The 26614-nt window shown below is 38.9% G+C and overlaps 1 protein-coding gene across 7 annotated transcripts in view; it reads left to right on the forward strand.

Annotated features, from left to right (window-relative positions):
• Positions 1 to 26614, forward strand: part of SH3KBP1 (SH3 domain containing kinase binding protein 1) — a 221120-nt gene that overhangs the window by 159449 nt on the left and 35057 nt on the right. For all 7 annotated transcript variants that reach the window (XM_030476111.2, XM_030476113.2, XM_030476114.2 and 4 more), the window contains 2 exons: positions 4876 to 4970; positions 23290 to 23391. In XM_030476111.2, the coding sequence (XP_030331971.1) occupies positions 4876 to 4970; positions 23290 to 23391 (197 nt within the window). The remainder of the gene's footprint in view (positions 1 to 4875; positions 4971 to 23289; positions 23392 to 26614) is intronic.

Genomic DNA, 26614 nt, shown 5'->3' on the forward strand with positions numbered 1-26614 from the left:
TCAGAAACATTTTATGAGTGATAATTAAAGAGAGGAAGCTTAAGGTCAAGGAACACCATTTTCATGCTGCTTGTTTTCTTACTTAGTACTACTGTTTGTGTCTATATTGATTGGTGTATGATTTAGACTTCATCAAGAGGGAAATATTTAATCCTCAAAAATCAACTATACACTTTGTTTCACTAAAGAGAAAAAAAAAAAAAAAAAAAGGTCAGTTTCTGAAAAGTTAGAAGGGTGAATCCAGCTCAGTGGTTAGCTTACCTGAGATGGAGGAAATCTTGCCATGGGGTGGAACAGTTCTTGCCTAACAACAAGGAAGCAACAGCAGCAGAGTTAAGAAGAGGAAATTGTGTCATCCTGGCCTAAGAGGAAAAGCAAATTCCAGACTCACTATCCTATGTGAAATTTAAGCTTGAAGGTATGTTTGTCTGCGGACTGCCGTCTTGAAAGTCACAGCTCATCCTAAGAGTCATGCAGGAGAACAAATAAAGAGACATGCTTTTAAAGTGAAACAGGGTCCACTGATACAGTAAATGGAGTTTGCTCAGTTCTGGTTTGAACGATATAATACTTTACCAGTCTCTCAAAATACAATCATCAGATGAATTTACCTGCTATAGTATTGCAGGACCCCAATTCCTATAGAAGGTCTGTACATTGACAGCAGTGCTTTATGCTGCAATTGTAAGTATATATCAAGCCACTGAATTCTGTGGGTGAAATACCGTGCTTACAATGGCTTAGGTAATGACGTAGCTGTATTCTGTAGGAAGGCTATCTCTTGCTGTCATTCTCCCTCTCTGAGGTAATGAATGGGGAGAGAGGTGCTTGGGACTATATCAAACATGCTACGTTTTGAACTTGGGACAGACTGTGGGACATAAGGTGCTGAACGGAGATGCATGTTAGCTGCAGCCATAAAATATCCAGTTCTTTTTACAGGATAGCCGCTTTATAGTGTTTAGGATGGCCCTGACACTTTTTCTTCAATGAAGTGTGGGCAGTGACACATCACTTGTAATAAATATCTAGTTCTTTGTTGCTGCTTTTTCTTCCAACTTCTGAGCTGCAAGGATGATGCTAGGAAGAGGAACTGCATGTCACCCTGGGCCCTTGGGATCTGTTAGAGAAGCTAGCAGTGGCTTTGTTCTTCCTTCCAAAGGATGGGACTAGGAGGGATGTGGGCAGAGAAGATGCTTATTGTTGTATCATCTTTGTACCTAGTCTAGTTGGAACAGTAGAGTTCAAAAATCACAGAATGTAGCCAAGGGTACATATTTTCAAATGGGATTATACATTGCCCAAGCTCTCTCAGTTCAGAGTATGTTGGGCCAGAAGCTGAATAACCTACATTAGATCCAGCCTGTTTGAGTTGTAAGATACTTTGTAAGATTTATCTGCTCACTCAGTTCCCTGAGCAATGCCGATTGCCTATGGCAGGTTGTTCTCCTTTGCTTGGGAGGAGCTGTGCGTTTTCAGGGAGAGACTCTGTGGTCTGACTGAATAAAATGTTGTTGAATTAATAAATGCAGATGGAACAGCTCATCAGTATTGTCTTTTCTCCTCCCTTACTGTTTCAAAGTTGTCTGCTGTTGGGGGTTTATTAACAGATATATTTTTTAAGATGTCTTCAGGTCAGAGGAAAAAAGAGGCTTCTTGAAGAACCATCTATTGATGTATAAACCCAGCCTTGGATGTCAAATGTAAAAATGAGTTTTATCATCTACAGTTGAGGGATGCTTCATATTGGTATCTTATTTGAAGCTTTCATTTGAATTGCTCAGCCTGCAGAAGAGAAGGCTCTGGGGAAACCTTACCACAGCCTTCCAATACCTAAAAGAGGCCTACAGGAAAGCTGGAGAGGGACTTTTTACAAGGGCAGGTAGAGACAGGACAGCGGCTTTAAGCTGAAATAGGGTAGATTTACTTTAGATATTAGGAAGATGTTCTTTTCAGTGAGGATGGTGAGGCACTGGCACAGGTTGCCCAGAGAAACTGTGGCTGTCCCATCCCTGACAGTGTTCAAGGCCAGGTTGGACGGGGCTTGGAGCAACCTGGTCTAGCGGAAGGTGTCCCTGCCCATGACAGGGGGGTTGGAACTAGGTGAGCTTTAAGGTCCCATCCAACATAAACCATTCTATGACTCCGTGGTTCTATGATTCCATGACTTAAGTCTATTTGCCAGGCTTGTAATAGGATATATTGTTTTGACCTTTAGTTTTTTGGTGTTTGTTGGTTTTGGGTTTTGTTTTGGTGGGTTTTTTTTTTGGTTTTTTTTTTTTTTTTTTTGGGGTTGGTTTTTTTTGTTTGGTTTGTTTGGTTTTTTTTTGGTTGGGTTTTTTTTTCATTCACTTGGAAAAACCTCAAGTTCAACCAAGTTCCAGTGTGGTCTCGACAGTGCTGTGTCTGAAATTAATATTTCATTTTATCTTTTCTTCCTTTCTATCTAAACATACCTGCTGAAATTAAGGTCTTCTACATCCTCTTTTGGTATTGTGCTGTGTTGATTAAGGACAATTTTAGTACCAAAGTGACATAACCTATTAAATTAACCTCTGCTTTTATTAATCTGATTTTAAAGGTTCATATTACTTTAAGTCCTATTGGCTTTGGTTTTACTTACTTAAATTGTGTTGGTCTATCATTCCCTTAGGAGAAGTTTGAAGCTGACTTTGTCCAGTCGCTTAGATTGTTCCAGACCCAGCTTTGTTGCAGCGTGATCCACACGGTTCTTGTTAGGCAGAGGAATGTATTGATTTAGTGTATGTCAGTGAGAATTGCACTCAAGGAGTTCAGACTTCTACTGTAGATAAACCATGAACTTTTTCCATGGCTGTGCCTTCACACTGTGTTCTTGTGCCAGCCTTCAGAGCACAGGACAGCTGTGAGCCTCTCTCAGTTCCCTCTTGTGCCTCTCGCAAGATTTCCTCCTGCCTCTTTATGAACTGCATCAGCATTTGGCTGAGCCTAACATCTGTTTTTTGCCATTCTTCTCTACTTTAATTCCTTTTTTCTCTGCTATCCGGATATTATTAAAAAAAAAAAAAAAAGGAAAGAAAAAGGTAAGAGCTTATTGGAGGTGGTGAACAGGTCATGCGAGAACAGAGTTCTTGAAATAAAACCCAGAATGTGAAGATATGTAGCCATTTGCTATGAGTGAAAAGACTATAAGTTCTGCAGTTAAAGTCTTGCTGCTTTTGACAGCCACTTACTGTGAGATCACCATTGACACATACTTTCGAAGGAGAAAAAAAATACAAAAGAGCACTTACTTTCCTGATTATCAACTGACTTTTTCAGGTGCTGAAATCGCAGTCCTCTCTCCACCCTTGTCTGTTGTGGTCTATCACCTTAGTCTTCAAATAGCAAGGGGGAGCTGAGGGAGGACCAGCCACTTGCTCCCCTATAGGGGAGAGAATAGGGGAAGCAAAAGCAAGAAAGCTCGTGGATAAAGACAGTTTCATAAGTGAAAGAAAGATGAAAAAAAGAGGTGATGCAAAGACATTTACCACCTGCCACAAGTATACCAATGGCCAGCCAATCTCCAAGCAACGCCCACCTCCCAGACCAACATCCCCCAAGCCCACCCTTATTTATTGCTGAGCAGGAGGCTATACAACACAGAATATCCCTTTGCTCAGCTTGGTTCAGCTGTCCTGGCTGTCCCCCCTCCCAGCTTCTTGCCCACCTCTGGCCTACTTGCTGGGGGTGCAGAATGGGGAACAAGAGAAAGCCCAGGGTATTTTGGCTTACCTCCAGCTGCCATGGCAGAGGGACCTGGCTCTTCCATAGGTTGTGCACTGTGTCTGCCATTGTATCTTCCCTGCCCTGGTGGAGCCTCAAATACCCGAAAGCATTATAATGCAGGTTTTCTTTATAGTAAATGTAAAGAAATAAGTCCTGTTGTTTTGATTTATGTTTCTGTGGCCTGCAAGTAGCTATTTCTCTGCATCGAACGAGACAGTTGACTAGATGTAGAGGTCATCAAAAGTGAGACATTTAAAGTGAGGAGAACACTTCTACATAGTCACGTGCCCTTCTACAAAGGGTCCAAAAATATCTGTGCATGTTTCTTTGGTCTTTTAAACCTGCTGTCTTAGAGTATCATGTATTTTTATACATTATTTAACAGATGGAATACATATTCCCTTTTTATTTGTAAGGCACATTGACATACTTGTCTGTTGCACAGCAACATGTTGTAAGTAACTGCTTTTCATGACAACTGCTTTTTATGATTTCTAAGTAGGAGTGCTGGCTCCTGTATTTTCCAGATGAAAGATGAGATGATGCCCTTATTTATAGACGGTAAAGGGAAAAGGGAAGAGGAAACTTCAGACCAATGTTCAAAACTCCTCTTTTATGCTGAGTGTGCAGAAGATTTAGTTATGAATGCCTTTAACTTTTTTAATGTATGATTTATTATTTAACATCTTTATAAATTCAGAAATACCTGCCTTCCTGCATATCAGGGAATAGATAAGCTATGTCAGCATACTGGGTCATTTATGCTTCCAGTTTTTGTGATCAGGTGGAACGCCATACCAGTAGAACTATTGAAGCAAGTGTCAAATATAGGCTTACTCTAAGGGAAATGGTTTGTGGCAGGTTGCTGTCTGGAGCAATTTCATTTGAGATAATGGTTCTAGGGGCTACAGAGCCAACTGCCTGAATGATGTGTTCAGGAATGCTCATCAGTGTGAGGTTTTTAAATATTTCATATATTTATGAAGGTCTAAAATATAAAGAGAAAGATGGCAAGAAAACAAAGCAGCAAAAGGAGGCACTTGTGGAACATTTTATGAAGATTTTCACCCTTGGATAAGCAGCTGTTATAAAGTGATAATTTATCACGTTGAATGTTTTTCCTTTCAGCCAAGGAGTATTGCAAAGTGATATTTCCATATGAAGCACAGAATGATGATGAACTCACAATCCGAGAAGGCGACGTCGTCACACTTATCAGTAAGGTAAAAGCAATATTTTTTTCCTGTAAGCAGGGATCCAGTATTTAAAATCAGAATCATTCAATTACTGTAAAATCCCTATTTGTGCCTTTGACAGTGTCCTGTCTAAAACAGTGTTAGTTTGGCACTGAAACACTACATAGACTTCAGAGCCTACATCTCCCTTCTTTTTGTGCTTTAGAGCATTACCTTGATGATGATAAGTGAAGAACAGTAGACATGTACTCTTGAGTTTACAAGTTCATACAATTAATTTTAATTTTAATCTGCTGGCGGATCCCTATACGTAAATTGTAAATCGATCCCTGTATCAGAAATAAAAGCTAGAGAATAAACTGGAAGGCTCATGAAAGCAGGAGCTTTGAACATCTCTGTGAGGTGTGTGAGTTATCTTTATTGTAGGAATTGTGGATTAGATTTTTTGGTTTAGATGGAGATAATGTGCCTATGTTAGCTTAATGAGCTGAACACTTACTTAAAATGTAGCCACCCTAACACTATGGTAAAACAGAAAAAGATGATAAGACAAATTAAATAATTTTAGATCTGCGTTCTTTTCTTTAAAAATACTTGAAATTATTCAAGATTAGAAATGAAACACCAGTCCCAGGATTTATACTAAATCCCCAAAAACTATACAGTAAGATGATGAGTAAACAGTTGGCTTTCTTTTTAGAAGAGCTGTGCACCATGTTACAAAGAACAGATGATAGTTTAGATGCACCTTATTTCCTGCTCTTGTTTGAAGACTGTGGTTTGTTTAAATGTTTTTGACTGCTGGACATAAATACTTGAGGAAAAAAAAAGCTACAAACTAGAAAAGGCCATGGCTTTTGCATTATGAAGATAAATTGTAATGATGTGCACAATAGTGCTGCTGTTGTTTGTGCTTATATGAAAGTAAAAGAATTAATTCTGTAATTGATACGTTCATGAGAAATTGTTATTTGACTGAGCATTTTGTCACCTGGGCAGAAAACCTCAAAAACCTGGAGAAGTATATCTGGGGCAGTGTTTGCTATATGCTAAGCCATTTGCAATCTAGAGGACATCTGTCCTGAAGAATATACATGTAAGCAAGGAAAAGTAACCACATGTTTGGTAGGAAGAGAAACTGCAAATTTTAAAAATAAATTGTGTACATTGAATATCCTACAATAACTTGCCCTCCATGATTTTTTGTTTAGCTTGTCCTGAAAATAGTTTGGCTTTGCCTGATTCAGAATGTTCTTGTGTGAGTATTTAACAGTGTCTCTGATCATGGAAATGACATTGTTCCTGTCCACTTTATGCTGTATTGACCAGGTTGATTTAACTCTTTGAGACAGCTGGTCTGCAGATGGAGCTGTGTTCTTCAGTAGACACAGACAAAGAGACCACGACTTTACTGTGGTTTTGATATGAGATTTCATATGCTTGCTTTTTCTCATTTTCTTCTTCGTGCTGCTCTGCCCCCACAATGAAAGGATATTTGTCTTTTATAACAATTGAGCTGATGATTTGACTGAATTGATCAGATTTCACAATCATGTAGTGAGAAGTTTGTCAGTATAGTTTCTAGTATATCCCCTTGTCCTTCCGTTCTCCAGCCTGATGGTATCAAGCCACTGCAGATATTTTATTCAGTTTTCTTCTTTTTTATTGTGGTATGTCACGTCTATGAATAATTACATAAAACCATGCCTCTAGAGTGGGGGATCTCAATGAAAAAAAGGCTTGGCATTTCTCCGTGGTTGTTTTTTTATGCCGTGTCTGAACTAATCTGAGATACTGAATAAACAGTGCTTAAAAAGTAGGTACTTTGCAGTTCCTTTTGTGGTTTGCAGACCTCATTGCAGTCAGACTTGTGGGGTTTTTTCACCTGTTTTTAATACAGAGTTTAAAAAATAAAATTCAAGTGATGTGGAGTCAAGGTCCTTGATGTAGAGTTCTGAAAACAGTGGTGTCTCCTCCATGCTCTACCATGCAACGTAGTTACTTTGTTTTAGTCCAGATCTTCTGAATTAGGTGTCTGTTGACATCTTTCTTTTAGTCAGCAATAACAAAGTCAGCCTCACCTTTCTGCCCGCCAATGGCTCCTGCCAGAGAGTTAACTTTTACCCGGAATTGAAATCACCGTGCTTAGAGAGTCCTTTCCGTGACCACTGATCCATACCGACTGAGAGGAATTAAATAGAAATGTATGCAGTACTTCAGAAGCTATTATCATGGGTTTGCTTTGTAATCAGATTACAGAGTGTCTTTTAATCAATTTGCAGGAAATTGTTTTGCAGGGCTTGCTTTCCATGCTGGAGAGCATTAGACAGAATTTATTCTTCCCAGTTACCTAGACCCAAGGAGAGAGGACTGTTGCTTTTAAAGAAAGCAACGGGTGTCGAAGTACTTCCCACAACCACAGATGCATTATCATATATGTATTCTGTTGAAATCACTAAAATCAGAAAGTATATAAATTGCCAGTATGAAAAGTCCCTCACTAGGCTGATTATTTTCACACAGTTGGATCTATAGTAATGTTGAAGACTCACAATTTTAACTTGAACTAAATTTGCATTGGTGAGAACATATGGAAGTGGCTGAAGTAATGAATAATACAAGAATAGGAGAGAAATGTCATGAAAATAATGCAAAATGCATTATAATAATCTTAAAATGAAGATGAGATAGCACTTGATAGGTGCTATGAGGACGGGGAATGACTTAAATGAGCTAAATCATAAGTTATTAGGAGAGCCTGTGTATTTGTGCATGCACATGTGAGAATTTGTGTGTGAGGAAGCTGTTAGTCTGGTATTCATCCTAAAATGCTAAACCTTTATTTTGTGGAAAGAATTACTAAGGAATAGTCTCAGTAAATGCAGAATTCAAAACCACCATTTTAACAATGCCTCTGCAGATAAAAGGGATAAGATTATACCAGATTTCTGTCTTTTCCAGCTAAATTAGTTATAAAATTCCCTTTGTCATGACTATCAAATGTATACCTAATATAAAGAACAAACCAATATTTTTTTGTCATGGCCTTTGCAGAATCTGTTTCAAGTTCTCACGCTCTTTTGATGGATGTTGAGATCTTGAATCAAAAGCTGATCAGATGTTTCTTACAGTCTTCTCTGATAAGGGAATTCAAATATCCAAGTTTTTATGAAATAGCCAAAGGATACTTTGAATAGATTTGCTGAATCACAATTGATTTCCCTAGTCACTTGGAGAATGCGCTATTAAGGTTTTTTTAAACACTGAAGTGAATCAGTGGGGGCTGATCATTTACTGGTCAGAACTAGTCAGTATCATAGGTTAAAAAAGACTAGAAGAAAAGCAGAAATTAAGTTCACATAAATGTATTCCAAAAGTTCTGGAAAAGGTTTTTCTCTCCTCCTTTTCCCCAGTGAAGCAAATACCCTTGGACATAGATAGAAAAGGTTTTATTTATTTATTACTGAAAATTAAAGTGGACAAATGGTAACCCTTTAATTTCTTCATGTAAAATATTTAAAGATAAAAGACCAGAAAATATTGTTCAGAATTGTAAAAGGAGATAAAAGCTTCATCTTCAAGGCAATAAACCAGGAAGCTTGGTACCTTTGCTTTGCAAAAAGGAGTCTAAGAAAAATACACTTTTGGAAGGAAGAGAACAAAAAGCAAAATACGGTGATTTTACTTGTTCAGTTAAAGTGATTGTTGTGCAATTTGATGATAAAATATATTCATAAGCTGAAAAGATCTGAATGGCAAGAGGCCGTGAGATTGACCCTATGGGTTATTTGTTGTAATGTCAAACAGTTGTGTTCCTTAGGTAATTTTTTTACTGTTTTCATAATGTTCCTGACAGCATTTGGATAAGGACAAGAACGCTGCTAATGGCTGCGCTGTGTAGGGAGTGGCAAACAGATCTTTTATTGTGTTCAAATATTGATTTTGGAGATTGTATTTGTAATAGAGTTGCTTTAAAGCAATAGAAGATTCACGTGACATTTTCAACTGTCATCTTGAAATCTTAGGATTTTTCTTTCCAGCACTTTTAGACATAGCTAGCTGTAGGCTACTTCCCAGTGTTAATAAAGACTCTTTATGCAAACACTACAAATTTCTTAGTAACTCTAATAAATTCTGAAAAATGCATAGAAATCTGGAGATTTTACTGGCATACAGGAAATGACCTGTGTGAGGAATTTATAATAATAGCTAAATAATTTCAAAGCAAATACATCAAGCACACGCTGGCAGGTGTGCATTCATTTGAGAGCAGTTTTACTTGCACAAGTGGGAAGATTTCATTGAGCTGTTTTCATTCATCAATGTACCTGAGCTCTAGGCAGTAAAGATCACTTCGTTCCCAGGAATGGAAATGGTCTGGATAAATAAAATTAAGTACTTCAAAAATCATTGCAAATTGGAAAAGTTGACAGTAATAGAAGAGTATCCTCACCTGAACTCTTACTGTTGGAGTAGGAGTTGTAGAGGACAATATCAATGACGGTTCTGCCAATTCTGAATTTACAAGATGTTGAAATTAATAGATGTCAATATATCAGCTGGAATAATAATCTTGTGCCATGCTCCGTTTGCATACCCCATCTGGCTTTTCCCTCAGTCTCCACCTACCTGGATTGCAAAGCCTTTCATCTCGTGCTAAAGGATAACAGCCAAATACATGGCATTAGTGGTAGGAACGTGTTGCACTGAACTGATGGATGAACATGATAGGAGGTCCTTTCTGATTTTGCAAAGCAACTTTCATGGGGAGGCAAGTTTCATGGAGGGTGTCCAGCCTCCTTGTGGATTCATCAAAAATATCTGAAGGATTAAAGGGGTGAAAAAGAAAACAACAGTCACATACAGCCTCCCAAACTCTTGCTGATGTTTTTCAGATAGTACTGGGAAAGTTGGTGCATTGATATGATGAAAGACACAACAGTGTAATGCCTGTCACTACTGAAAGACATGACAAATTATTGGTCTAGATATTTAATGACCATCCAGATATTTAATAGCAAACCAATTTGTGGTACTCAATTCTGTGTTGGGAAAAAAAGAGCCATAAACTTAGGTTCTAAAATAAGCATAATGGCCATGAGTTTTTGCAAAGATTGGTTTTGCTTTTGGTGTTATTATTAATAATCTACTTTTACTGGTAGATTTGCAAGTTTTGTGGTTCAAAATGCTGTACATTTAGTGAGTCCCTGCCCTGGAGCACATGCAATCAAGTGGTAAGATACACAATTAAGTACAGGAGAGTAGGAGGATGTAAGGAAACAATTAAATGAGATTCAGTATTGATAGTTTCTTTCATAACGTCACGTTTTCACTGTTGCAGTGACTGCTCTGTGCATCTGTCTATGTTAAAGGATGAAATCTGTCCTTATGCGGAGTGCTTAATAGTTTCCAATTCTTAGAGCAGTCATTAGGCACTTAATTTCTATTTATAGAGAGTTACCGCTGTATGGCCCTTTCGCCAAAACAATTCTCCAGATTTTCTTTCTCTCTTTCAAAATCTTTAAATGCTCATCGTGGTGCAGGAGGTAATTGTCCAGAGCACTTTCTTTAGTGGAGTGATTGCCAAGGCGAATGCAGCTGGGTCAGGCTGTGAAGGAAAACAGCTGCTTTCACAAATGCAGGAAGCTCCGAAAGGGATGAAATTAGTAAGTGCTATGTACAAGAGTCTTGCCAATGAGTTGAGGCCATGAGCAGGGGAAGGAGCAGGAGCCAGACGGTGTCATAGAGGAGAATGCTAGCTGACACTTAATTGAATGTTTCACTAGGTTGTGGTGTCACTAGGGCAGAAACCTCTCTGTTTCCTGCATTTGTTCCTATGGGGTTTTTTTCCATTTCTGATTTTTTTCTGTACAGTTTTAATTACAAACAGCACACATGTATTTTACAAACCTCGGTTATAGAATTGTGCGGAAGAATTAGAAGACTTCCAGTTTTTCTTTCCATAGGAGCAAATAGATAGACAGTATCGCTCATTTTTCCATATTAAGATGAAATTTGCAGTATTCCCCTCTATGGGTAAACAACAAAAAAAAAAAAGTGGTAATATGCGAGGTCATTAAAAATAAACCTAATTGGCCAAGAAAACAGAAATTTTCAAAGCAAAAGTATGGTAGCTTAAATTTGTCTCTTTTGAAGGAAGGGAAGAAGTTAGTCATATTTCATAATAGTCATTCAGATAATTTTCTTTTTCATTGATTGACAGCTAGAAGCTTTTATCTCATTTTTGGAGATGAGTTCACTAATATAACAATAAAAAAAAAAAGGTTATGCAGGGGGAAATATCTGGTTTAATAAAACATAAAAATGGCTTTCTGTCAGAGCAACACAGTGGATTTTGTTGACACTAAACATTTGGTCACACAGATGCCCCTTTTTGGTTTTAATACAAGGTATTTTGAGCATTTGTAACTTCTGGAACAATCTTGCATACAGAAACTGAAAGGAATACAGTAAATAAATATCAAATAATGTCCAGCTTTAAGAAAGCTTTTATGATGTTTTGTGTTTGAAGAATAGCATGTAAGCAATAACAGCACTTCTTGCTTTCCTTTGGAAATAAATAGGTATTTCCTCAAAGAGAATAATACCATAAAGGGTCTCGGTTCATGCCCTTTTCTCTCCTGAGATAACCATGAATTATTCAGCTCATCTTTAGCCAGACCTAATAGCCATACCTTATCTGCTTTCTGTGTTCCTTGCCCCCTGTGCTGTGCTCAGCACCAGTTTTTCCCCCAAGACATCCCACCTCCTTACCTGATTGAGAAACTTGCTCGTACCAAAGTTGCTGATTGCATATAAGAAATTATTTTGTGAAGTGTGCATGCTGAGGGTGCAGTTCTATGTGATTGATGGTAGGTGGCTGCTTAAGGGGGTGGTTCTGCTTCTGCCCTTTTGCCTTGCATCTGGCAACCTTGGCCACAGCACACACAGGAATGTGTGAGTAGGAAAGGGGGAGTTGAGGAGCGGGATTGCTCCTGCAGTCAACAGCCTGCCAAGAGACTGGCTTACTGGTAGGGTCACTTCTCCCTAACCTGAGACTTTCCTCTGAAAGTTTTGACCTAATGGAATTAGAAGGTTTGGGTTTTTGCTGGGTTTCAAGACACAGTGCCGTGTGGGATGGTAGCAGAATTCCTGCAGAACAAGATCCTTTTGACATGCTAATGTGTGTCACAAGTGTGTGGGGTAAGACTTGTGTCACTGCATAGAAGCATGAGTGTTTCCTCATATGAGTGATATAAAGCAGTTATATAAAACTTGTGGGGACACTGATGATCAAATAAATAAATATGTTCATTTTGTAAAATAATTTAATATACACAGTAAGTTATAGGGAAAGCAGACAGTGAGTAATTGTCGTCACGTTTTACTTCTTGTCTGAATCTTGTCCTTAGCCAAGACTTTTCAATGTTTATAAACAAATTTTAGTGCTTACTCATATCTTGCAGCATTTATTGTCTGCTATGATTAGCAGTGGGGCATTAAATAAGGTCTGTGTAGAGATAAAGCCTGACAATATGTTTAATAAGGTACCAGGTGCAGCTTACATTTCACTGGTATCTTTAGAAACATTACTGAAATGGTAATGTTTGAGCTGAGCACTTAAATAAACTGTGAAGCCTGAGATTAGTACAGGGGAGAGGGGAGAAGCCAGCGCTTGAATGTTCTTCTTCTTAGTATATTTATAATACTTTTTTTTTTTTAGGTATGCACTGAAGTTTTCTTTTCCTGTTCTTGTTATCACTGATTGCAGTGCTACAACAGTGCCTTCAGAGGAAGGGATGCTGTTGTTCCTAGGAATTTTAATTTTGAGAAATAGAAGTTCATGCCAGGCTATGTAGGAGAACTGGCAGGATCCCCCATGCATGCAATGCTTCAAAATTTGCATCATTTGAAAAGAGTTAGGTTTATTTGTAAGTATGTTTAATACAGCCAAGCTAATCTAAAAAGGTGACATATTTTGAGTTAAAAAAAGACTTTTTTTGCTGCCCTGTGGTTAGAAAAGATATCACTGAAATGCTGAGGCATCTGGAAAACTGTGATTATTGCTCACAATGTGGGCTTTAGACTCACTGCTTAGCTTCATCCTTTCTTTTATCCTGGATCCTGGGTTCACCTGCTGGTTTCATGGTGTTATCTGAAGTCCAACCGTTTCAGGGTAGGGAGAGCTGTTTAAAGGGAAAGTAAAAGTGCACAGATAGTGCCAAGTAATTAGTAATTGTAATTAGGACCCTGGTCCTAAGATGCCTGTGACCTAATTAGTAATAGCATTAAATAATCCTTCAAATGTTTTGTTCTATGTTTTTATAATCTTTCTAAATATAACAAATGTAATTACATAAATATTTTATCTTGCCTCATCAGAGGCATAAATTATGTCTGTTACTAGCAGCACCTTTTGTGTTTGTGTTGGCTGATTTAGTTTTAATTTGAATATTGGAGTGCTGGAGTTTTATGATGTGGAACATATTTATTTCTCCATGATATTCTGCTGACTGAACATTGCAAGTGAAGTGAATCCCCCAAAGAGATTGTTTTGTTCAATGAGCAACATGATTTTTCCTGTTTGTACAAATATTTCATCAAGGCATTTCAGCTTCACTACTGATGAAACTATTTAGTCACAGAGTCCAAAGATTACAGTCAAAAGGTTAGATTTAGCCTGAAAGAGATTTAACAGACAAAATATATCTGATTTGCTACATCCTCTGCTCCAATGTCCTGGGTAGTGCAGGTCGTTCGTTATTCTCAGGCAGTTTCCTTTTTTTTTTAGCAGGGCCCAATAACTTGGGCCAGTTCTTGAACAGACTTTGTCTTCTGGAGAGGTTGTGCCTTCCAGTAAAAAACATTGCTTGGAAAGAGTAGTGTAACCACAGCTGAAATCATGTCTGATTTCTGATGGTCTCTCCCATTTCCTTCTGTACAATGTTGACACAGTAAACTCTTAGTAGAGCCTTGGAGCTCATGGATAAAGAAAAATATAGCTGTTTGCCTGTTTGATTTTTTAAGGTTTAAGAGATGCAACTATTATTATCAGATGTAAGGTCCTAATAGCTTGGGCATGAGAGCTGACAGGAGCTGGGAATAATCCATGCAGGATATGGGGCTTTTGGGACGTAGGCTGAGGACCTGAGGGATGACAACCTGGGTTAGGAGCCAAACAGAGCCACAGTGGGAGGTTTCGTCTCATACTTTTCTTTCAGTATTTCATAATCTAGGAGTATTTGCAAGAAAGTGTATGTAAAGGGAAAATGGGTATTCTCCAGGACTGCCTCAGAAAACTAATTTATTGTCTATTGGTCTGTCTCTTTTATCTAAATGATCTTGGCTTAGGTAGTTGTTGAGAGATTCATTCTGCCTTGTTGCCAGATTTGAAAATGATGTTTTTGCTGAAGAATACTTGATCACTAACCAGATGCTTTAAATCATAACCATTTATTTTTTTTAACTGTTTAACAAATTTTCAGTATACTTTAAAGTCTCAATCCCAGTAACCGAGCTTAATAAGTAGCAAAGCTTGATCATTTTGAATAGTCTTAGATAGCACGAGGTAGGTGTAATGTAAGCCTCTGGAGAGATTTTTTCCTTCATTCATAGGTATTCTACCAGGTTTTATGAGAATTTATGGAGACTCTAAAATCAGGTTTTTTCTGGCTTTTAAAATAAAATTGGATTTTGGTATGTCTTGGGTTTTGACGTGTCTTGGTTTCAGCATCAAGATACTGAATGTAGCAAGAAATCTAAAAAAAAAACCACCCCACATTCTGAAATATGATTAAACTGCTTTTTTCACTCAGCTTTAACATGATTTTCTTCTTTCCCCCCAATGACAAGGTTGTATTATTGTAGATCTGATGCAGTATGAGCTGACTGGGAGAGTGCTTGTTCTTCAGATTTGTCTTTCTAGGAGACCTTTAATCCTCAAATTCAGAAGCCTTTATATATTACATATATCTGTGTGTATGGATGATGTCTTGAAAACTGCTATAGACACGTTTGTTCACGTTGAAGGTGGTTTGTTTTTGTTTAAATTATGAGGTTGGCTATCCATCGTAGAAAGATTACAGCTGGCTTCAGCAATGATTTAGGTACAAGTCCAGCAGCTTCTGAAAAATTATAGCAAGAGAAAAATTATAGTTAGTGGACAGAGAAGCAAGTAGCTGCTGTTTTTTATTTAAGTGATAAAGAGCAGCCTCGTAGCACACAGTAACTCCTGTAAGTGGCTTGAAGATAAAAAAGAGGAAAAGTAAACCAGTGCATAGTAGTTGGAAGAAAACATCCATTGGCACATATCTGATATAAATATTATAGTAATTTGTATGCTTTATTGACTCCTAGCAAAATAATGGAAAAAAAAAACCCCAAAAAAAATCCGTAAGAGTTTTTATTATAAATACATTCACAGCCAGAAGTGCTGCTTTCCACTTTCAGAGAAAATGTTGATTGCCTTTGTGATCCTTTCATCTGGCTTGAGCCTAGAGTACAAGTAGCAGCATGGGCTAGAAATAAACCCTTCTGTAATAACCAAGCTTGGTTATTAAGAGAGAGAGCATTGTATGAAATCAAAACACCTCAGTCTTTGGGGTATATGAAACTCCTGCCTACTTGGAGCAGAGGAAGAGGCTGTGAAGCTGTGAGTGTTTCCAGGAGGGAAAGTTCAGTCATATTTACATCACAGGGCAATCTGTCACTGTCAGGCTCGTAGCTGGGACAGGGCTCGTTGTGAAAGAGATGTGCCACTCGCTGGGGATGAACTTGCATCTTTTAATATCATGGTCTTGAATCACAGAATTGTAGAATCATAGAATAGTTAGGGTTGGAAAGGACCTTAAGATCATCTAGTTCCAACCCCCCGACATGGGAAGGGACACCACACACTAAACCATGTCACCCAAGACTCCACCCAGTCTGGCCTTGAACACTGCCAGGGATGGAGCATTCACAACTGATTGTCAAAACAGTGTTTCATCAGCTAATACAGAGGAGATTAAGCTATTGGGGCACTGACAGCTCTGCCTTATCAACCTCTGTTGTCATCTCTTTTGCCACCAAAGAAAACCAGCAATGGTGTTCAACTAAGGGAAAGTTTGTGTTCTTGTCTTGCAACCAGCTGTACTCCTACACTGGAGAGATGACTAGGGCTGGCGTCTTGTCAGTAGTGTCTGTCTAGGTACAGCTGTTTCTCTGCAGTAAGCAGAGTATTTGTAAGGCTACGTAGTATAAGGCACCTTATGCTGGTGCTTTCTGTTCAGTCTCCACCAGCTTCTGCTTTTTTATGGTTGGATTAGAGTGCTGAGGGAAGGAACAGCACGGTGTTTGTTTTAATACAAGAGCAGTAGTTTTGCTGCTAAGCAAACATAGGATACTATGTGAATAAGAGACCAAACAATGTCATGATTCTTTCACCCAGAAGAGGAGGAAGCAAGACTCCAGTGTTTTATGGCTTTTTTTTTAGCCAGTACGAGTAGCTACAGGATCTCTGCAGTTGCTAAAAGGAAACTGAGTCTTGATCTTATGCTGTCAACCCTACTTATGTATTTCACTATATTTCACTTACATTCAGTAACAGTATGAAAAATCTGGTGCTCCAAATGGAAAATTTCTTTTCCTGTGTGTTAAAATGTCTTTGGACGGCTTCTTTCTGGTCTCTCTGGTCTCTCTATTCATGCATCACTTTCTCTTTTCCCCACTCCACCCCTAGTCTTCTAGTCACCACAGACATAGGTTTCAGAGTGGAGCTTTGTTCTTGTCTTTCTTTATCTTATTTTTGGTTTTTATTTGGTTTTCTTCTTTTCTATCCTTCTAATTTTCCTTTCTGAGGAGGGAGGAAAAAAAAGCTCTGTTTTCTCCAGATTATTTCCTCACAACTTGCATGTCTCGTTTCTAATTACATGTGTGAAAGTTCTCTCCCTCTTATTCTTCATAGAATCATAGAATGGCTTGGGTTGGAAGTAACCTTAAAGATCACTCAGTTCCAACCCCCTGCCATGGGTAGGGACACGTTCCACTAGAGCAGGTTGCTCAAAGCCCCATCAAACCTGGCCTTGAACACTGTCAAGGATGGGGCACCCACAGCTTCTGTGGTCAACCTGTTCCAGTGCCTCACCACCCTCATAGTGAGTTAAGAACTTCTTCCCAACATCTAATCTAAATCTCCCCTCTGTCAGCTAAAAACCATTCCCCCTTGTTCTGCCACTACATGCCCTTGTACAAAGTCCCTCTTCAGATTTCCTGCAGGCCCCCTTTAGGCACTGGAAGGCTGCTCTAAGGTCTCCCCAAAGCCTTCTCTTCGGGTTTTCTGGTAGTTGCCATTTCTCCCATGTTTACCCTCTCCTCTTACAATATTTTTCTGACTTACATAAGAATTCCAGCTCAGGTTGACATTCTAGTACCTATATTTTGTGTAATATTTGTTACAAATAGTATAAAGTTTAAAAATTCCTCCTCAAAAATTCCTCAACGTCTTTGTCTTTCTCCTCACAATGTTTTGTCCAATTCTTTACCCGAATACTTATCACAAAATGAATGTTGCTAATAAATCCAATGCATTGAGTTTATAATCACTTATTTGGGATCTGCTGAGCTTGGAATTAGAATGGATGTTGATTCTGCCATAGAAGAGCTTTTCAATCCTTCTTTCATTTTGCCTGTCCTCCCTTCCTTTACTTCATTCTCTAAAGGGTCATTTGGACTAAATTAATCACAGACAAGATTTTGGAACAAAACTACTGGGCAGGGCCAGATGCAGTGGCCAAGCTCCCCCCACATATAAAAGAAGCCCTTAGGGGGAGCGCCAGTGACCAGGAGTGCCACCAGCAGGGTGGGCAAACAGGACATGGTGTGGCAACAAGGGTGTGGTGTGGCAGTTTGGGCGGCAGTTCATGCAGAAGGGCCTGCCAGCTCAAGCAGGGAGCAATGGTATCCACCTGGCAGAAAGCCATGGCCTCTCTAAGCTCGGCACCCACCATGACTGACACAGCTGCCCAGGCAGAGCTCCAGTGGGGAAACGCTGCCACCCAGGTGTCAGCTGCAGGCTGTGCTCTCTGCTTATGCGTTCATGGAATGGCAGCTGTAAGCACACCTCTGGGAGGTGTGCCCAGGTACAGGAACTCCTCTGCTCAGTGACTGAACTCCAGGAGGAGGTGAGTGGGTTGAGGAGTATCAGGGAGTCTGAGAGGCTCAGAGACTACTGGAATCGCACCCTACCACTACTGGAGCGGCTAAGGGAACTGGGAGTGTTCAGCCTGGAGAAAAGGCAGCTCAGGGGAGACCTTATCGCTCTCTACAACTACCTGAAAGGAGGTTGTAGCGAGGGGGGTGTCGATCTCTTCTCCCAAGTAACAAGTGATAGGATGAGAGGAAATGGCCTCAAGTTGTGTTAGAGGAGGTTTAGATTGGACATTAGGAAAAATTTCTTCACCTTCAAAGGTTTGTCAAGCAGGCTGCCCTTGGAAGCAGTGGAGCCCTCATCCCTGGAGAGGTATTTAAAAGACGTGTAGATGTGGCACTTAGGGGCATGGTTTAGTGGTGGACTTGGCAGTGCTGAGTAATGGTTGGACTCGATCTTAAAGGTCCTTAACAACCTAAATGATTCTATGATTCTACTTCACTGGAAATGAGGATAAAACCAAGATTTGTGTTTCAGTGAAAAAATGCTAAAATTTCCCTCTGGATTTTTGTTTCATGAATCTGCCTCTGCCTGAACAATGAAAGCAAAATTGGCAATGTGAACTGGCGGTGGATTTCTGTAACGTGTTTGTTTGCACTGTTACTGCAATGAGTCAATGAGTACAATCTCTGAGTCAAGCTTTGGTGGGAGTTGATTTTTACAGTAGCTAAATGTTGGCCCACCTACCACCTAACTTGCATGAACTCTAGTATCTGTCAAACACAATTTCTACTTTTTTGCTGTGTCTTACTTTCCAGTTTTGTAAATCTTTTGTTTTCCTTTTCTTTCTTATATTAAACTAAATTTCACTTTTAGTAATTGGGGTATATTTTTTCATAGAACTTTTGGTATTTTTCAGCATCTGATTTTTGTTTACATTGTTACAAGTCTGGCAGGATAACATGGAGATAAGGCAGAGATCCACCTTGTTAATAAATTTTGGAATATTGGTAGTGGATGGTAATAACTTGGCAGCTTTTGTATAAAACCTGCATTTTGAAATTACAGCCATTTTGCTGACCTTGAACATGTGCAGATGCATTAAAAGAGACAATATGATTAGGATTGCTTGGCTGATGGGCATCTGGAAGTACTGGAGTAGCTTTTGCTCAGTGTTCACAGGCAGCCACATTGTTTCAATCACGTTGCCTTGATTGTGCTTCACAGCTCTGTCATTTGTTAGTGTTTGAGGCAGCTTGTGCAGCTGTTACTCAGGTGTCCTTGTGTGCTTGTCTGTCTCATGATGAAGACTTACCTGCTGCCCGCATCATACATGGGCTTCCGGAGGCTACTGAGGCAGACCAAGCCTGCAGTTGTGGGTATCAAAAGGGCACCACCACTGAGATTCTTCACCAGATCTCATCTGTAGCTTTTAATTTCTGAGATCTCTATATCCTTTTGCTCAGTGACACAGAAGCCTCCTCTGGCAAACACAGTAAATGAGGAAATTAAAGAGAAACTGCCTGAAGATTTACTTTATGAAAATCCAGCGTGGTTACTGGCCACGTAAGCTTGAGCAACAAGCTGGAGAAGAGTAAAAAGCAAACCTGCAGCAGTTTGGGATTAATGACTGTGTAACGCAAACAGCATCTTCATGAAAACAAATGAGCTTTAAACAAAGCATTGAATACAACATTCATGTGTATTAATAAAGAAGTAGGAGTAAGATTTGTGTTTCCTAAGAGCATAAAAAAATCCGACCTAAAAAGAATATATGTGATGTCGTGTGTTGTTTAGTCAGGTTTATTAGCTAGCACTAGGCTGTGCTATCAGCTGAAGCAGAAGCTTTTCATCTCTGGATGCTTGAATTATTCTTAATATTTTTCAAAATCTAAATTGGGTCATAAATGTTTTGGCAATTTCAGATTAGCGGCCTAGGGGGTGGAGGGCATTATAAAACACACCATGTGATAGAACAGTTGAGTGCACTGATTACTAGGCTGTGCAAGTAGATAGAGCCAAGTGGGAGGGCGCCTTCACATGAGGAATGAGGGTGCTGGCTCTGTAGTGAGGGTAATATCCTGCACAGCGCCTGCCCATGCCATGCATGACTAGCTGATTATCTTGGTCCTTCATGGAGCCCTGTGTTCACTCAGTGGATATTTTGAAAACATCAGCGAGCCAGGAATCAGCCCTGTTCACTGACAAAGCCCTGACACTAACAGAACCAGTAAATACCTCCTATATAACACCCAGGAAGGTCTATAAAAGGCAAGTGTCCTTGGTGAAGGCCATCCCGCTAAAGAGAAGGGAGAACACAGGAGAAACACACAGATTGAGCATGAGAGAAAACAACCAGAAAAAGAATGGCAGGATTGTTCGGTGCCTGCATCTTTAGATCAGGAACAGATTACATCAGAGTAAAATATTGAGATATGGTGGGGTGAGGGGGAAAATAAACCCCCAAACTAGACATGATGCAAGAAACCAGGCTCTTACATATAGCTCTTGTATTTAGTTAGCACATACTCTATCTCGGGAGATGAGGTGGACTAAATAAGCTAAATAAAAAGCCTAAAATAGAAAAGTAACTACAAAAAACCAACCAGAACATAAAAGCAGTGATCTTTTAACACTAGTCTGTTTTCTCTCACTTATCGTCCAATGTTCATGCATTATAACTTGCAGAAAAATACCAACAAGCACAGGCATTGTGAACAATAATTTTAAGATTTCTCTTCATACTAAGTACACCTCATTAAGTTAACTTGCATTTTTCTGTCATCCCTGTAGCAGCTGAAACAAATGATTTCATGGAAATACAACAATAAGGCTCGTTTGCATGCATGTATTATCATACAATCTTTTATTGCCCAGTCACATTCAGATTTTTTTCAGTGGATCCTCTCCCCTATTTAAACTACTGTATACTTCTTCTCAACAAAGAAATACTTGTTTCCTCTTATTTTTTCCTCTCTGTACTTTTCTAGTATGTGGATGTTTTGTAAGCATTGTGAGGGCACACCATGACTATTTCTAGGCAGATGATGAGGTGAAGGTCAGAGTGGCTGTATTTTAGTCTTTGCTCATTTCGGATACTATCTTGAAAAACAAAACAAAATAAAACCAGATCTGTCTTTTAATGAATATTTAACATTCTGTTCCCCTATACACATGGCTACAGCAGTGGCTGATTTGAGCATGTGACATTTTTAACCCTGGAGCTTTTATCTGTACTGCACAACAGGTATGCCTTCACAGCCAAATTGTGTAGATAAACAGCATTAAGACATGCAGTTCCACTTGGTGTTTTTAAAGCTATTTTCTCACATGGCAAGAATGTTAAGATTCTGAACACCTTGATCCAGTGCTGTTTGCAGAGAGATGTTGCCTAATACTGTATATGACGCTTGTAGTATTTGGCCTATTTCATTTGCTTCTGTCCAATTTTTATAGCTTTGTTCTCTGTGCAAACTTATTAGTGTATGTTGTTGCCTCTCCCTTTTTCCTAAACTACCTGCTCACTCTTGCGTACTTTTATTATATCCATACCCCCCATATATTCTTGTCATTAGGTTCTGGTATTCCAGATGCACAGCTTTTTAGATCTCTCACTTTACTGAAAAGCAAGAAGAGACACGTGATTGTAGTGAGCCAGCATTGTATATTATCGTGCATTTTTCCATAGCCCATATAAAGTCTTTCCAGGGCAAGAGCCACTCAGTTTCTTCAGCAGTGAGTGATGGAGAATCCTTACTGCAGGATGACCTGGAACAGTGACCATGCCCCAAGCTAGAACTGTCAGATCTACATCTGTGCCACTGAGTATTCAGAGAACACAGCTGCTAATTTTCAACTCGTCTTTTCTGAACAGTGGTAAAATGTGATTTTTTGAAAAACTAAAGTACTTCATTAAATCTGGGACAGTTTCCACAGGGTTGGATTAGAAATGTTAGAATATTAACATCCACCATGTTGAACTCTTGAGTAGTTCCAATGTGACTCTGCTCCCAGGACAGCTGGATATACCTGGCAGAGGCAGATGGTTTGGTCAGTCCAGTTCTGTAGCTGTGGAAGCAGTGGTACCACAGTGACAGCTTAATGCTGATGTTGCCAAATGATGCAGGGTCCAAGCTGTAAACCCAACGTTGTGTAGCCCTGGCTGTCATAGAATGGGGGGATCCCTGGTGAGTTTTTGTCCTGTTAAACCCATGCGCTGTTTGTGGGATTTCCTTTTCCCTCATGCCTCAGGTATGTAATATTTATTGCACGGCTCTGAGCCACATGAAGATTTAAGACTACTGCTCAAGAGGATAGAAAGGTTGGCCAGCCAGGGGCTGAGCCAACTGCTAAAATTGGCTGAAATGGTTTTAAGACTGAGCAGACAATGGGTGACTTTCCTATAATTGTGTTTTGGAGTAGAGCTGAATTGGTTCAGCTACAGCTTTCAGAGAATGTGGAAAATCTTAACTAGAAGTGTTCTCTTTAGCAAACACAAAAATAATGAACATGAAGCTTACCATCCAGGAATTAAGGAACAATTACAACCTTTTCTAAAATGGCTGTGGCTCCTGTTACTGTTATTATTCGTTACCAAAATAGCTTTACTATTTTTTTCATCATTTAGACTCACTAACGTAGTAGTTAATTTATTGCAGGCATTTAGCTGTACATTGTTTTGCTACACAGTCTGCATTGTGCTGCTCAAAAATGCTGCAGAAAAAGGTGATGCTTGATATTGTTCAAGTGTATAGTGCCTTCTTAATTGGACTGTGATGAAATTTAATAATTCTAATGTGTCAAGCTTTTCTGGAAAGTGTGGGAAATAAAGGAGCTTTTTTACCTCCCAGGATTTATGATGTTTAATTAAGTTATTGTCTTTCTGTAAAATGAAGTCAGAGAAAAGTAGTATCATACATGCTGAAAATGCTTACTGGTTTAATAGATCAAATGGTGAAATAGTGGTTTGCTTTAGACACTGACAAGCTCTTGAGCTCTTACAGCATGTTTATTGTTCTTTCCTACCTCCTCTAGGTGATATTGTAATGCAGGTGATTACCGAAGTTCTTATCTGGTAGATTACCCTGTTAACCTGGCACTCCAGTAAATTGTCATGTTCTAGCAAAAAGGCAGGACATTATGCAAAAGAGCACTTCAGCACACAAATCTGTTCAGCACACAAGTACATTGTGGTTTTCATGTTATTTTACTCTTTTGCAGGATTGCATTGATGTGGGTTGGTGGGAAGGAGAACTCAATGGCAGACGAGGTGTGTTTCCAGATAACTTTGTCAAGCTTCTTCCTTCCGATTTTGAAAAAGAGGTAAGCAATGTATTCTTCCATTTTCGCTTTAGAATACAGAATAAAAGTGGAGTTGAAAGAAATTCTCTTTTGTGATTTTAACAGAGTTTTAATAACAAAAAATCGTTAAAGGAAATGAAATTCTGGGTTACAAAGCATCCACAAAGCGAACATGTGGCAGTCAAAATCATATTATGGAGTTTCTTTGAAGGGTTTGATTGACCCAGTCAGTCTGTCTCCACTACGTTGCTCTGAAAGCCCTCTATCCTGCATCCTAAGTTTGAAAAAGAGAGAAACTGGACGTCCCAGGATAATTTGCTGAGTCAAGTGAGCAGTGATGGCCAGAACTGTTAACTCTTCTCCATTGTTTCTGTGGTGAAATATGAAGTTAGCATACCACCTGTATGCTGATTGACAGCAGTCAAGCACTGTTCCAGAAAGAAAAGAGGAAAATTTTAACTGTGAGATTTGAAAAACAGCAGTGAGCTTTTGGTATCTCAGAGGCATGTTTCTTTACCTCTCTCAGAATTATTAAAAAAGAAGGTATAAAATCTATGCAGAAGCTTTTTCAGCTTCTATTTATTTGAAAAAGATGGCATTATTATTTGCCAAACAATATTTAGAAATCCTGCAGCTTCCTGAAATAAAGTAATGGATTACTTTCCCCAAAAGTCCATTCCATTTCTAGGAACCTTTTCAGTCATCAGTGGGATATTACAAACTTGCAATCAGGCTTTTGATGAGTGTTTCACAGTGACAGTGTAAGCCTTCTGTGATAAAACCGAGACTTACTGACACTCGATTCAATCTCTGGCAATAAAATTGGATGCCAGAGGCAAAAATTAAATAACTTGGAAAGCTTAATGAAGCAACTATTAAGCAACTCACAGAAGCTAACATGATAATTATTGAATATGAAGGTAGAAGAGCAGCAAAAACTGTGGGAGGTGAAAATGCAGTTCCATAGCGGAGTGGATATCCTGGCTTTAGGCCGAATAATGAAAGAAGGTGATTTCCAGAAGAGGCAGAAATCATAAACCTTAAGACATAGTGAGCTTATTATAGAAGGAAAAAAAAAATATAATCTTTACTCTTATGAAGTTTTTTTGTAATGAAATTTATTCAGTCTTTTTGAACTTATAAACTCTATATCTTTTAGTGTTCTTCAGAGTACTGTGACTATGTAGAATAAATTAAATGTTCAGACACTTAGAAATGGAAGCTAGGTTTGCTGTAAATGTGGAGAATAAAACTTTATTTAATTTTTTAATGGCACAGATCTGGCCACATGAGTAAGGTACTGGTAGGACTATAGATTGTCTGCTTGAATCAGTGCTAAAAGGGAAGGAAATGGATACTTTTCCACTGGCTTTGTCAGGTATTTTCTGATGTGATCCAGAAACTTTGGATTCCATCCCATGGCCTGAAAGTATTTGTTGCAGTAGTTCTGCTTGTTGAACAAAAGCTTGAGATCTTTTCCCATCGCATTAGTCAGTCCCCAATTTTCCAATCCTGATTTTTTTCTACACATGGGTATTTGTCCAAGTTCTTTTCTATTCATTGCCTAGTCGCAGTCTCCACCTCTCAGGTGGTCTCAATTACAGAATTTCCCCCTGAGCTCACTACCTGAGTCTGAATCACCATCTGGATTTACTTTCTATCCCTACACCAAATTTCTTTATCCAGCTTGTTTTCCTCTCCCCTTTCACTCTTCATTCTTCTCCACAGTTTTGTTCTCTTCTTGTCCAAGCAATCCTGGTTTCCTTTCTGTTAGCTTAATTTCTGGTCTGTCTCTGTCACCTTCTCAGTTATCTCATCCAGCCACAGATCTTTGTAATTCTTCCTTGCTTCTCCACATTTCCCTCAGCAGTATTAAGGCCTTTTCATGCTACCTCCTTTCTGATCTTTGTCTACCTTTTCGAAACAATGTATTTCCCTTATCAGCTTCCAGTTAAAGCCACTTTGTCTAACGAATGATAGGATTCTTTCTCCTTTGTGTTTAGCTGCGTTAGTTTATTAATCAGGAGTGGGATTTGTAGTGAATCTCTCACTTGTCCATCTGCACTTTTTTTTTTTCACCATGTATTTCTAAATACATTTGCCAGATTTGAGAGAGATCCCTGGGAAGGATGAGCAGCAGGGGCTCAGCCTTCACAGGAAACTTGCTCCTTGTTAACATTCAGACCAAAACTAAAGAGTCCTAGAGCATAGGCTGAACTAATTACTGCAAGCAAGCAAAACAACTGATCTTGAAAGTAGGTGAGCCATTTGGCAGATATATAGAAAATAATAGGGAGGGGAGGATCAACATGGGTTTGATAGAAAATATGAATCTAAATGCTTGGTTGAAGTTTGGCAAATCTATGTGTATCTGGAAAATCATCTTACAGGTAGATTCACAGGACTATATACAGTAGTGCATAGCCAGCAAGGTAGTAACAGTGATTGTGATCTGTCTGTAGCAAAGGAAATAAGGTCCTTTTCTAGAAAACTTGATAGATATATGAAGAAAACAATTATTAATTTTTACTTTGCCATTACTCTCTATGATACTTTATGGTTTTTTAAGAGCAAGAGTTAAGGTATGTAATTTGATTTTGTATTCATTCCAAGATGTATATGGTGAATGCCAGTATGGTGTGTGTGCATACACACACATCAACACAGAAGAAAAGCCACTCTTTCCCTAACCTAGAGGTGAAGAGAAATGGTTCCGGTGCTGATTTGGTGGTCATGTTTCTCAGCCACATCATTACAGATCTATTAGGAAAATGGTCATAATAAAGAAGATAAAAGTAAAAAGTACAGACTAGTTGGAATAATTTATTTCATTTCACCAAACATCTAAAATTCTGGTAACTGTCTTTCACAACTGGAGCTGTAGATGTCTCATAGTGAGTGAACAAAATGCCACCTTCGCAGTATTTCCTGTGTTCTGCTTTTTTGCCCCATTTATGCATCTGAAAAAACACGCTTCAGGTTTTGCCGTACCTGTATGGTTTTTTGTGTTTGGGTTTTTTTTTTTTCCAAAATGGGTTGGAATATTTGCAAGACGAAAATTTAAATAAATAGGTTTCTTAGGTAAATCAAAGGTCATGTATTTCTCTCACCTTGAGGCACATGAACTGGTCTTTTTGTTTGTTTTTTCCCTCTCAGCAGGACATTTCAGTTGCAAAAGTAGAAAAATGTAATTTTATTTGTCAATATTTTCTCTCTTCAAATTCATTTCAATGAAGTTATTTCA

This window comes from Strigops habroptila, chromosome 2 (assembly GCF_004027225.2).
Source record: "Strigops habroptila isolate Jane chromosome 2, bStrHab1.2.pri, whole genome shotgun sequence".
NCBI lineage: Eukaryota > Metazoa > Chordata > Aves > Psittaciformes > Psittacidae > Strigops > Strigops habroptila.